At 39.5% G+C, this 12,327-nt stretch overlaps 2 protein-coding genes across 4 annotated transcripts; both read right to left on the reverse strand.

Annotated features, from left to right (window-relative positions):
* Positions 1-6: 6 nt before the first annotated feature.
* Positions 7-9,070, reverse strand: lrwd1 (leucine-rich repeats and WD repeat domain containing 1). Of its 3 annotated transcripts, none has more exons than XM_020598497.1 (16): positions 9,012-9,070; positions 7,580-7,666; positions 7,178-7,412; positions 6,498-6,617; positions 6,135-6,281; positions 5,950-6,042; positions 5,110-5,499; positions 4,631-4,745; positions 4,348-4,454; positions 3,754-3,964; positions 3,323-3,395; positions 2,727-2,870; positions 2,081-2,184; positions 1,351-1,512; positions 1,033-1,142; positions 7-844 (listed from the first exon to the last, which is right to left on the reverse strand). In XM_020598497.1, exons 2-16 carry the CDS (start codon positions 7,657-7,659, stop codon positions 692-694), a joined length of 2,244 nt encoding a protein of 747 aa, XP_020454153.1. In that variant the 5' UTR covers positions 7,660-7,666; positions 9,012-9,070; the 3' UTR covers positions 7-691. The 3 variants fall into 3 exon arrangements, with proteins under 3 accessions (XP_020454153.1, XP_020454155.1, XP_020454154.1); XM_020598499.1 differs by lacking the exon at positions 9,012-9,070 and adding an exon at positions 8,832-8,932; XM_020598498.1 differs by lacking the exon at positions 9,012-9,070 and adding an exon at positions 8,494-8,630.
* Positions 9,071-9,164: 94 nt separating this feature from the next.
* alkbh4 (alkB homolog 4, lysine demthylase) lies at positions 9,165-12,244 on the reverse strand. The gene is made up of 3 exons (XM_020598500.1): positions 12,033-12,244; positions 11,071-11,259; positions 9,165-10,463 (listed from the first exon to the last, which is right to left on the reverse strand). Exons 1-3 carry the CDS (start codon positions 12,147-12,149, stop codon positions 9,942-9,944), a joined length of 828 nt encoding a protein of 275 aa, XP_020454156.1. The 5' UTR covers positions 12,150-12,244; the 3' UTR covers positions 9,165-9,941.
* Positions 12,245-12,327: the final 83 nt, after the last annotated feature.

Genomic DNA, 12,327 nt, shown 5'->3' on the forward strand with positions numbered 1-12,327 from the left:
TGTTGTTGGACATGGCAGTGGTGGAATAAATGCGTTGTGAGATAAAACAAGAGTGTCCTTAATGGAGTAACCCAGTAAACTCAGTTACATCATTACAAATGATCTACAGATAATTTGTGAAACTAACATGGTTTCTTTTGTGAACTTTCTGGGATCTTTAACAATTTAATTAATAAAAGTAAAAAATATACACAGTACAAATAAGATGTCACACAGCAACAATTAACAGTTCTCCCTACTCCCTAGTTTATACCATTAATGCCAGCTTTTCACTATAAAATTCAGCAGTTATGAAGTTGAAATTATATGCAGACCTGCACATGAAATGTTTTTATATAGAAAATGAACACATATTGTAGACCTGCATCTTATCTGGCTGGTAGATGCATCATCATAAAAGTCACTTTCCCCACACAGATTGAAGAAAATGAGCAACAGTCCAGCTCTCAGAGAGGATCACAACTGTCTGTTAGCTAAGTCAGCATCCATGTTGGTGTTATCAGAAAACATCATGTTTGTATGTTTACTCTAGCATATGAATGAGATAATGTTCCATCACATTTTCAATTTGACTTCTTACCTCACAAATACCAAAATTTGGTACACTTAAAATGTTTTTTCCCCAGTACAAAATCTAGGGATCAGTCTGACACCGATTCAGGAGTTGCTTTACAGTCACATGCTGTTTTGCTCATGAGGACTCCACTCTCTTCCACACTATCACCATGTTCTTGTCACTGAGGGCCACCAGGTAACGGAGCTCAGGGTCCATTGCTACACTGTTGATGGAGGGGCCCTCCACCTGGCTGAGGCCCTTCCTGACCGGGTTTGGCCACTCCAACACCTGCCAAACAAAGAACTTGTTAGTTTTGAATACAGCCAAAGACATCCGAGGAGGACCTTTGTTATTGTGCGTTATCATAACCAACAGAAAAAGAAGATTCAAACCGACAAAAATGGTTCTTTACATAATATTCCACCACATGAAAGCAGAGTTATGAAGTAACAGGAGATTTAGAAGAGAGATGATACCTCAGTGGGTGACATGGGTTTCCCAGTCTGTAAGCTGTTTTCCTGGAGGGTGGTAACATGGTATGTCCATAGCCTGCCTTTGTCATCGCCACACACTATGTAGGCTTGGCCTAAAGAGAAAGAAACACACACACACACAATCTCAACCCGAATTCAGATGGCCATTTCCTCTGCTTCCCAAACACAGAGCACAGGAATATAGTATATTGGTCCAGACTCAAATGGAGACTAGACTGAAGTGCACTCATTACTATACTGCACAATCTAAGAATACAAATAAAATGGTAAAGCTATACTGATTAGATGACGTAGACTTACCAGGACAGGTGTTCAGAGCCAGGTAGGGGATCTCAGTGTTGGCCCATTGCAGCTCAGCCAGAACCACAGCACACACTGTCCTGCTCTTCTTGTTAGGCCGCTGTGCCTTGGTCCTGCTCCAGCTCCACAAATAAATGCAACCATGCATGAGGTTCTTGGAGGCTTGAGAAACATAAAGACCAATAATTTCAAAAAAATAAAACAAAACAAACAAAAAAAAACAAACAGTGGATGTAAAAATAAGGACCTGAATTAAAATAGCAAGATCTGGGAGCAGGGTTTTCGGAGATCTTTGAATGTAAATTTTATTCACATTTAACCACTGAGAATTAGATTAAATGCCAATTTACGACTGCAGTGGGGAAAAAAACACAGCTGGTAAACTGTCCTTAAGTTCCAAAACTAGAAATAAAGAAACAAATCACCATAAGCAACTACATGGAGATTTAAGCCCCTTCAGGGAAACAGCTTTTAGCTGTATTATAGCTAGTTCAATCTTACCAAATGTATGGTTAGATATTGACATAAACAGTTGGTCCACCCATTAGCGCTCAACTTAATTAAGGCACCATCATATGGCCTAGACCAACAATTAGTGAGGACATTAGTGTAACAGACCAACTTCAGTTCAAACTTCAAATTCAGTATCAACCAGAGCGGTGGACAGATCAACCAACCTCACCATCCCCAAATATTTTACTGTCAATAAAACAATAAGAGCCTCACTTACCCACTATGTCATCAGTAAGAAAACTCAGGCCATCTATGGTGTGGTAGTTGTGAGAGTCATCTTCTTTCTTATATATGGGGAATGTTATCTCCATGTCTTTGGACCTATGGAGGAACAAAAAAAACAAAACAACCTTCAGGAGTATGAAGGATTCTTGTCTTGATTCTCACAGTTAACCTTAACCCCCTAATACATTTCATTATTTATCGGAGATTTCTGCTGCTTATTTTATAATGACCTGCAGTGCACAAACATAGAATGACAAAGACTGCTTTGCTGTACTTGAATAATTTGCTTAATATGAAATTATAGAGTGATGAGAAATTGACCAGAAAAGATGTGTAAATGTCCTGCTGCAGCCTTTTTTCATTAATCTGCCAGAATTTAGTTCAGACTTGTGTTAGAAATGTTACAGAAATACTACGGCTAGGATTAGTGTTGGTCAAGAAACATTACAAAGTGCATGTCCAATAAGGAGCTTAAGGCACCGTCTACAGGATTTCTCTGAATAAACCTTTTTAAAACTGTCACTCACAAGTTCCACATTTGTAAAAATATATGCCCTCTAAAGCTCTTCAACACAAACTGATACTCATACACACAAGAACACAACATGTGCGTGCACACACACTGTGGATGCATTTACCTCTTTGTGGCATTGTCAGTACCGGGTTGTGGGTTGAAGCAGTGCAGGCCTTCTTCACAGGCAGCCAGTAGGTGTGAGGAAGGAGAAGTGGGGGGGAGACAGATGTGTATAGGGGTATTGCTGATCTCTAATACTAGCAGCTGACTGAAGGGAGAAACAGGGAAACGCTAATTTCATCATAGTCTGAACCTCTCTCATCTTTACAAAAGCAAACATACAGCCGAGATTGTTAAGACCCCAAAAACCTTCAATCTCAATTTCTATTCTAGCAGATACTCTAAGCTTGCTAAAATAGTGAATATGAATGACCAACCCTTGGCCCCACCACCACCACCCACCCAAACAAGGCATCAGCACAAGACCTGTCCAAGCTATACCTAATGCCAAGTGTCATGGGTTCTAGCCCATAAGACAGTTGAGCAATAAGCAGCATTTCATTTTTAATGGCCCTTTGCCAGTGCAAGGTGAAACTAATGAAGCTCAAAAGTTCAGATTTAGTTATACAGTTTAAAAAGAAACTCTCTGATCAAAATGTCATCCTAAAGACCAGTTTCAAGCCAGGAATAAAAGAGAATTACCACAGCAGAAATACTCACACAACTTTGAAGGTGTACTGGCTGTCCACACCTCCGACATCCCACATTACTATCTTTTTATCATATGATCCCGCTGCAAGACAAAATGTAAAGGCTGAATTGGATGCTGCTAGCAAAGCATGGAGACATTTGTCAAGTTAGAATGTCTGAACAGGAACTAATAGGAAGACAAGAAAACATGACTGGCTTCAACTCAGACATTGCTGGTTAGTGTGTCCATCTGCTGGTAATTTTACAATAAATATATCTGTTATGTTCCCAGACATCACTAAATAACTTGGAGAACCCAGTGAAACTGTTACTGATAGAAAAAAAAGGACATAAGTTGTAATTAAGTGGTATAATCCTTTCATTTGTCTGATGTTGGACCTGTGAGATGAGATGCTATGGGACTTCTTAATGGTTCGATGTTTATCTCCAACACGACTCACTGAAAAGAAAGTTTCCCTGGTGGTGGTTGAAGCGGAGGACAGACAGCGGCTTGCGGCTGGCTCTGAACTCCCCGTAGGCGATGTTGTTTCTGGGGTGGATCAGTTTGACCAGTCCTCTCTTCCCACCAGCTGCGAGGATGCTGCAGTGTTGAGCAGAGGCCCTGCCTCCCATGGACATCAACACCGTGGACCAGGCCAGTGAGTAAAACTCCTATTGGGAAGAAAAATGGATACAAACCACATAAGGCGAACCTCTCCAGCTTATTTTATGATATGTGTAGTCAGTTTTATCCACATTTAACAAGGTCACGTTTGCTGCACCACCACAGCTGTATCACACTGCCCACAGATTTGTAAACACTGGCAATAAGAAATCTTAAACTTAAATTGATGCATTAGGTGTACAAATGACCGCAACATCATAACAGCTTCTGTAATGACAGCTCTCAGATTTTATTCACAAGGAAGGAAGGAAGACCAGAAGGATGGAAAAGGTGCTGTTTTTTTTAATGTTCAAATGCAGCCAAAGAACCAAAAAGAAGTCTGATCTTTAAAGCAAAGTTACTGTAGACTTGGAGAATAAATAGGGCTGACCTCCCCAGGAACCTTGTATTTCTTCATTACCATCCCCGTTTCACAGTCAATTATGCAGACAGTGTCTCCACCACAGGTTGCAACCAAACGGCTTCCTCCACCACTGCCTGTTAATAGAGAAATAGAAAATGAGTTGATTACCATTTTCCTCTGATAAAGTTATAAAAAAAAAAGCTTCTTAAATCTATTTACAGATTTAAAGCTCTTCATTTTGACTATTCATGTTTTGTTTTATGCCCTGAAAGGACTTGTGTTTGCCTTGCTAAAAATTAGTGAACAGTACCAGTGAAGCCCGGCGGTGGCTGGAAAGCACAGGCCCAGAGCTGGGTGGAGAAGTCCTCTGAGCTGTCCTGTTTACTGTGACACTGGAGCACATGGGTAGGCTTCAGACACACTGGCTGGAGGAAACATGGATAATCAAAAGATGAAGGAGACAATGAGATAGGAGGAAGAAACTCAAATGACAAAACATCCCGATTAACCCAATAACTGCGCAAATTTCATGAGACTCTAGTCAATAGCTGGTGAGATATCTTGATTGATTGCGGTCCAAAGTGGACCGATGTATATACAGACAATCTAACCTTCCAACATCAACATCCAAAAAATAACAGCAGACAAAAAAACTAGACTGTGGACCAGAATGAACATCATTAATGGATAACCCTAAGCAGAACCTGCACAGCCTTTTTCCTAAACTACTGTTGAAGTTCTTGGACCTCCAAAAACAGAACAATTTTTGCAGTCCTACATATACTTTACCTCTGTCTTGCTGCAGCTCTTTATTGTGGACAGTATGTTGGCATCTCTTCTCACTTCTGTGACTCTAAAACCTTCTTTGCCGACATCGTCCTTCTGCTTGATCTGAGCATTGCCGTTGCTGGTTTGCCACACGTTAGAAGCCCTCCTGGCTGTCCCCGCCCTCGTCTGTCCTCTGGTGGGGGTAGACTGAGTCTGACCCGTCTTGCGGAGGCTCGACCTAATGGTGACGGTCTGGGTTTGTGACTGAGGTTTGAGGCGGAGGCTGTATTTGCGAGGACTGTCTTTAACTGGGGAGGCTGGGAGTTCAGAGCGTAACTTTTTATGAGGTGTCAGCCTTATGTTGATGTCAGTTTCTGATGTAGAACATTTTCTTTTGCAAGGCGAGGCTTCCTAAAAAAAAAAAAAAAAAACATTGAACTTTAAATCAACTCTAGGACTCATTTACTGTACATATTAAAACATCCTATATTTTCTGTATTATCCCACATTACCTATCACTGCTGTGGTTGTAAAACAGTAACAGCGGTATGGAGGAAGCCACCATTTCACTCCAACTACACTGTGCAGTTTAAGAATCACAATGACCATCCAGTCAAGTTTGGTAAGCTTGGTAGTTTTTTAAAATAGATAATTATTGTAGGGCTTTATGTGAATATTGTCTTGTTCATGTTTCTGCGTATTGCCTTGTGTGTCTTGTCTGCCTTTTATATCTCTTGCACAACGCGCCTGGAGAACCATAACTTCGTTATGCTATGCACTCCTAGCTGTATGGTCTTGAATGACAAAGTACACTTTGACTAAAGACAGTTTGGTAAAGCAGACCATCTTCTGAAAACGTACACTGTTCTCTTTTGCATCAGTGGACTCATTGCTCTCCAGTCTTTTGTTTGGTTCTGTAAGAGAGCGCAGATACTCCTTAGCCAGAATCTCCACCTAAAACCAAAGGAGACAGAGAGAGAGTAAAGTAACATAAGACAACCCAAAAGAAAACATGTCCTATAAACTCTCTAACATCCTTTATATACCTTCCATTTGGTGAAGTCATTGACTGAACTGGGTCCAAACTTCACTTGTTGGCGGGCAGTGTTGACAAAGTTTGTCTCCAAGGTAGATATTTTCTGTGCCGTAATGGGATCCGGGAGACAAAAGCTCTTCTCCCAAAGGGCAATCATCTATAATAACCAAAGACAGTTTATACACCAACAGCAGCCTGTACAGTGAAATACTGCTGTACTGCCACATGTGCAGCAGATATACGTCACTTTGAAACACTACTGTGACATCATTCTTAGCCTATGACAGGACTTAGTATAGACTATATTGGTGGATTACTGACACAACAGAGCTAGTACCATATAAAAAGGCAAAATAAGAGATCAGTTTCATACCCTGGTCCTCAGATTTTCAGTGTAGACATAGCGCACGTGGTTGGCAGTAGTACTGATATCTTTACCGTTGTAAATCCTCAGATTGGGCAACAACACCATCAGTTTGTAATTATCACTCACCTGAAGAAGAAGAAGAGTAACATTAACTTCTCCATTTCTAGACACACTGCAGGGTTTCTATTAGCCAACAGAGCCATTCCACTCGGTCAAAGCTAAACAAATGATTTTAGGAATGAAGTATAATGTGACCATGTCTTTTGGCCCAATCACAGAACTGACAAATAAGCATTGCAAGATAAAAAAATAACAAAGAATTACGCCTGAATTTATCTGCTTTTATTCCTGCTATTTATTTTTCTATTACTGCCAGTGGATTTCCAAAGCAAAATAGCCAGTAATAGTAAAGTGAGGCAGACTTCAGACACCTAGAGATAATTTAATGTGTCATAATCTGCATGTCTTTCAACTGTGAACGACACAGACACAGTGAGAACATACAAGCTCCAAAGAAAACCCATTGCTAACTGTCAGGCAGCATTGCTAACCACTGACACACTATGTATAAATGATCTGTATTAAATGAGATTAATAGAGTTCATGTCTTCTACATTTCTGCTCCATAAAAAAAAAAACTCCCTAAAATTATAAACAGTGAACAAAGACACTAGCCATGTCCTCACAGTGATATAAAGGTTGTCCTCCATCTTCAGCTCTTCTAGTTTGCCTAGTGACTCCAGAGTGGTAACATCCTCCATCTGGTTGTCGCTGAGGTCCAGGTAGCGAAGTGCAGGCAGCTCCAAGTTCTTGGGTAATTTCTGCAGTTTATTCCCTGACAGATCCCATCGCTCCAAAGACTGAAGACGGGACAGCAGCCGGACTGGCAAATCCTGATGCTTCAACCCCATCCTAGACAGACTAAAGAGCAGAGAGCTTCACGTCAGTGTCTCCACATAGGATGGAAATATATCATACAAAAATACATATGCAAAAAAAAAAAAAAAATCCTGGACAGTACAATGGGATCATGAGCTAACACCTACAGAGCAAACACTATCATAAGGAGGAAAAAAAAGCATACTTACTTCAGTGTCTTGATTTGCTCCAGCTTCTTGGCTTTTGGAGAGCCTTTCTCCAGTAGAAGTTTCTCAGTTATTCTCTCCATTGCTTATCTGTAGAGATGACCAGGATTCGATAATGACAACATCAGAGAAACAACCATAGAACAACAATGTAGTAGGAATAGTAGTATTAGAGGGTTAATTGTTTCTGCTCCCTCTTCTGTAAGTTGCTCTTTAATCGTAGCACTATTTAAGATAATGGGTGGAGTTTTTGATGAGCAGGTCTGTATTTTATTTTAGCATCAAATGTTATACTGCTATGCACATGAGGACATGCAGTATCTCTATGCAATGCACATCCCATTTGATGGTTTTGCGGTGTTCCAGTGACTGACAGTAGGTGGCAGTAACACACCAAGAAATGGCAGTGAAGAAGCAGACTATTGATTGTAAAGTCAAAAACATACACAACATATTTTGGTGAGAAACACTGAATGGAAACATACAGAATAAAAAGTGTCACTAAATAATTGCAATAGCTCCCAGCCTTTTTGTAGCCTATACAGTCCTATAAATAATTTCAGGAAGGCCAGCTAAATGTGCGGGATGTTATTTATACAACTGTAAAAACTGTTCCAGTAATTTTTTCCTTGTAGGGTTGGGTCAGATTTGCAGTTGTACTACTAACCACATAGAGAAGCTATTGGTTTCTCAGATTATTTACTGCCTTGTTTTCACATATTCAATCACAGCATGTGGTATTAAGGCATTCCAGTCAGGCTAGTAGGAGGCATGTCCTGTGAAATCTGACTAATGTTAGCAGTAGCTTGTAAGTTACTGCGACAAAAAATATACTTTAGGTCAGCCTCACAGCAATTTGCATTCCTGTTTGTGTGGTGTTGATCCACCTAATCACAAATATGTGCATCAAATCATACCTTCCACTTTTTCAAATTAACTGAATTACTCTCCCACTTTTCTAAGAAGTCCGGGGAACTGCAAACTTACTTCCTGGGTTCCTCGGAAATAAAAAAAACCATATCGCAAAGAGTGAGAACAGGTCATTCTGGTGATAATGGCCAGAGACAATAACCAAACAACAACACTCAAGTTTCAAACATACTAGGTTTTGCAGCTCGAACATACATAATATACATACAGCATAACATACAGAAAGACATGCTGTATATCGTATATCTGTTTTTTTAGTGTATATTTGTTGTAAAATTTGATTACGTCAATAACAAACATTCTTAAAAGTAACAGATTAGCTAACCACGTTGCAAAGACCCACTGCCATTTCTAGGCTATTGTGTTGACACTGTAGAAAATAAATCCCTTAGTGTTGAGTTGAACGCACATTCTAATCATCTATCGCCATCTAAGCAAACATTAGATGTATTTACATTTATATATGAATACGTTAATGTTAGAGGATAAAGTTAGCGCTACGTACCTACACTTCAGCAACTTGGAGGAAAATGAGCTTTCCCGCAGAAATCTACGTACTTCCGGGAGGCGGGGTTTAAACAATGTTTTCTTTCTTTTTTTTTTAAAGCCCTGAGCTGAGCCTGCCAGGCAAAACTGCTCTGCCGTCCCAGGACTGCACAATACCCCAAAGGCTGAAGTTTACGTTTTGTTTTATATAATCTTATTACTTTTCAAAATACTCCACCAAGTACAGTATGAGCTATAACGGATCACACATCTTCCATTGGTCTGGAAGAGAGACTCGTTGGAAAAATAAGTGTCTGTACACTGGTGGAAGAAGAATTTCGATATTTAACTAAAGTAAACCAGAAAGAGCAATACTACAATGTAAAATAGACATATTAACTACAGACATACCATTAGTAAGATAGTATCAAAAGTAAACATATGTCCTGATTCTGATTAGTACTGATGCATTCACATGTAAACCTCATTTTAATGTAGTAAATAGTCAAGGTGAATGTGAATTCTAATAAATTTATGTACCAAAATTCTAAAAATACTAACTAAAAGATCACACCAAAGTTACAGTCACAACTGCAGGAAAATCCACATTCTAAACAAATAAGGTGATGATGTAAAGTGTGCATGGCTGAAAGTACTTTTTTATTAAAAGGCAAAAATAAAAACAAAAAACTGCAGTCTGCAGATTATACTACCTCTAAAAACATCTGGATTTTCACCTAATCTTGGACCAGAGTTCTCTTCAGTACTATTTCATGTTTAACAATTCAAAGTGCAGAACGTTCATCGAGTCTCTGGCGTGACATCTCTGAGAGTGACATCTTCACTCTGTTGAAGGAGGCATTCCCTGAAATGAGACACTTTACGAGAGTCAAATAGTCAAGATTTCCAACTCTGGTGGTCCAGTCTTCCTCTGTATCATCAAATTATTTTATACTGAAGTTCCTTGAAAGCTCAAAGCAATGTTCAACAGCAGAGCTCCCAGCTCGGTCTGCTGCCCTCCAGGTAGAAATTCTGCAGACAGCTCTCTGTAAGTGCTGCAAACTCTGCGCTCAAGAACATTATCCCTATGAATGGCATGTTTCCATCTATGCCGTGCTTCACCATATAACACAACTAAACATCTACGAGGAAGACACACAGCTACCTGGACTTCCTCTGTTAGTCCCAACTCTGGCAGACCCTGTTCAAGGGACATAGTGAGTGTTGTGTTTGATAACATGTTGATGGTGACCAGGCGCTCCCCCCACAGCCATAAGTCATCCAAGTGTGGATCAATGGCAGAACCTCGCTCAGGATGGTAATCCAGATTGCACTGCTCCACTGGTTTGAAGTCTGCTAGACTCGGCTCTTGCTGCATGCGGAGCACAAGTTTTTGGCTTAAAACAGGGAGTCCACTGAATCTGCCCACACGTACTTTCTTTTTCTTGAAGTTCACTTTTGGACCAAAGTCCTGCAACAATAGCAGAAGAGACTTCCTTACTTCATTAGTAGATAACAATATCAACAATAATAGTACTACTACTACTACAAAATAATAATAATAAAAAGAAGAATCATCATCATCATCATCATCATTCTAATAGTGTAATTTTTATGGAAAGTCACAAAGAATTGTGGATCATTATATTTCACCAACTGTTTATTTTGAAATTCACTCCTGTTTGACTGGAGTCTGAGGGTCTTGCAGAACATTCCTATGAGTGTTGCTGCATCTGCTAGGATATTTTTGGCTGTGCAGGGAGTGTCACTGACTGAATCAAACAACGCTAAATTATAAGGATAGAAATAGTGGCAGACAACCAATAAGTTTTAACAATAATAAAAATGTACATATTTTGATTATACATTGAGAGTTTGCTTGTTCTCCCTGTGCCCCCCGTTCAGGATAAGCAGTATAGATAATAGATGGATGGATTACATATTAAAATTTTTATTCATAACATGACATAGATGTTACACACTTAACAGCTATGCCCTAAAAATGTGGATTTATATATTATAATCTGCGGTTAGACAAGCATATGTTGGTTTGCTTCAGACCATGTGTTCCACATAACCTGTTTCCTTCGACCAGACTGGGACTGAATCCACACATCCTGGTCCATCGTGCTTATCAGCTCCTTCTCTTCATCTTCTGATATGAAATTCTCCCACAGGAAGACGCCAGGAAAGGGAAAGGATAAAGCCTTGGCATTTCTGCAAATGGCAAGCCTCGTCTCAGGATCGTAGCAGAAATGATGCACAACCTTCACACACACACGCACACACACACACACAAATAATAATAATAAATAAATAATCTACACATTAATAAAAAATATATAATCTACACATTAATAAGACAAAACATTCCCAATATTGTCATTTCTGATGACAAACCACCATTTTACAGCATGGAATTAACATCTTTCTAGGAAAACTGGCAGGTGTATAACTTTTTGGTCACATGCTATCTAATCCTAAAAGGTCAAACAGAGTACAGTAAAACTATAATAGGGGGACATACTGCACTGAGTACGTGTACTTTTTTTTATACTTTAAGTACATTTTCCTACAAGAACATTTAAATTTACTTACATAATATTACTTAATATTTCCAGAGCAGAACTGTACTTGTAATGGTGTATTTTTAAAGACTGGGTATGACTAAATCACTTCCCACACAACTATTTTCTAGTGGGCACATAAATGTGGAAATATAAAAGTGGATGACTTCAGCTGTGAACATCTGTGCCCCATGTGCGCAGTGGGCATGTTTTTTAAAACAAGAAAAGCTGGTAATCAATATGATAGGTTATGCAGTAATAATGACAAAATACACAAACAAAGTGTCTTAATTAGAAACTATGACCGTACACATTAGTTGATTCAATTATTCCTTTGTAGAGGGGAAGGAAAGTTCTGTGAGGGTACCCGTAGCTAGTAGTGATTGGCGTTAGCGATCTATGCTAGCAATAGATGGGCCCTTTCTCTGTTGATAAAACAATGTAAAATATAGTTTTCAATGCGTAATGTTTACCTTAGGTCTACTCGCCTCCAGCTCTCCTTTACTCTTAAATTTTTCACAAATGAGACATCGCCTAATTCCTTTACAACCACATGAAGTAACACCGTCATAGCTGTCAGGAGCCGTCATCCTGCATCTTCTTCTTGTGTTGATAGTGAGTAAACCTGTAAACCCGATAAATATCGCCACCTAACGGAACCTGTGGGCTTATTCACTATCATCTGTATGAGCCATGGATCTTGTGGATAGATCCGCGGTATGAATAGTCTATTAAAACAACAATTTAGTAATGTTCGTATGGTGAACG

Source organism: Monopterus albus, unplaced genomic scaffold (genome assembly GCF_001952655.1).
Source record: "Monopterus albus unplaced genomic scaffold, M_albus_1.0 scaffold38.1, whole genome shotgun sequence".
NCBI classification, from domain to species: domain Eukaryota; kingdom Metazoa; phylum Chordata; class Actinopteri; order Synbranchiformes; family Synbranchidae; genus Monopterus; species Monopterus albus.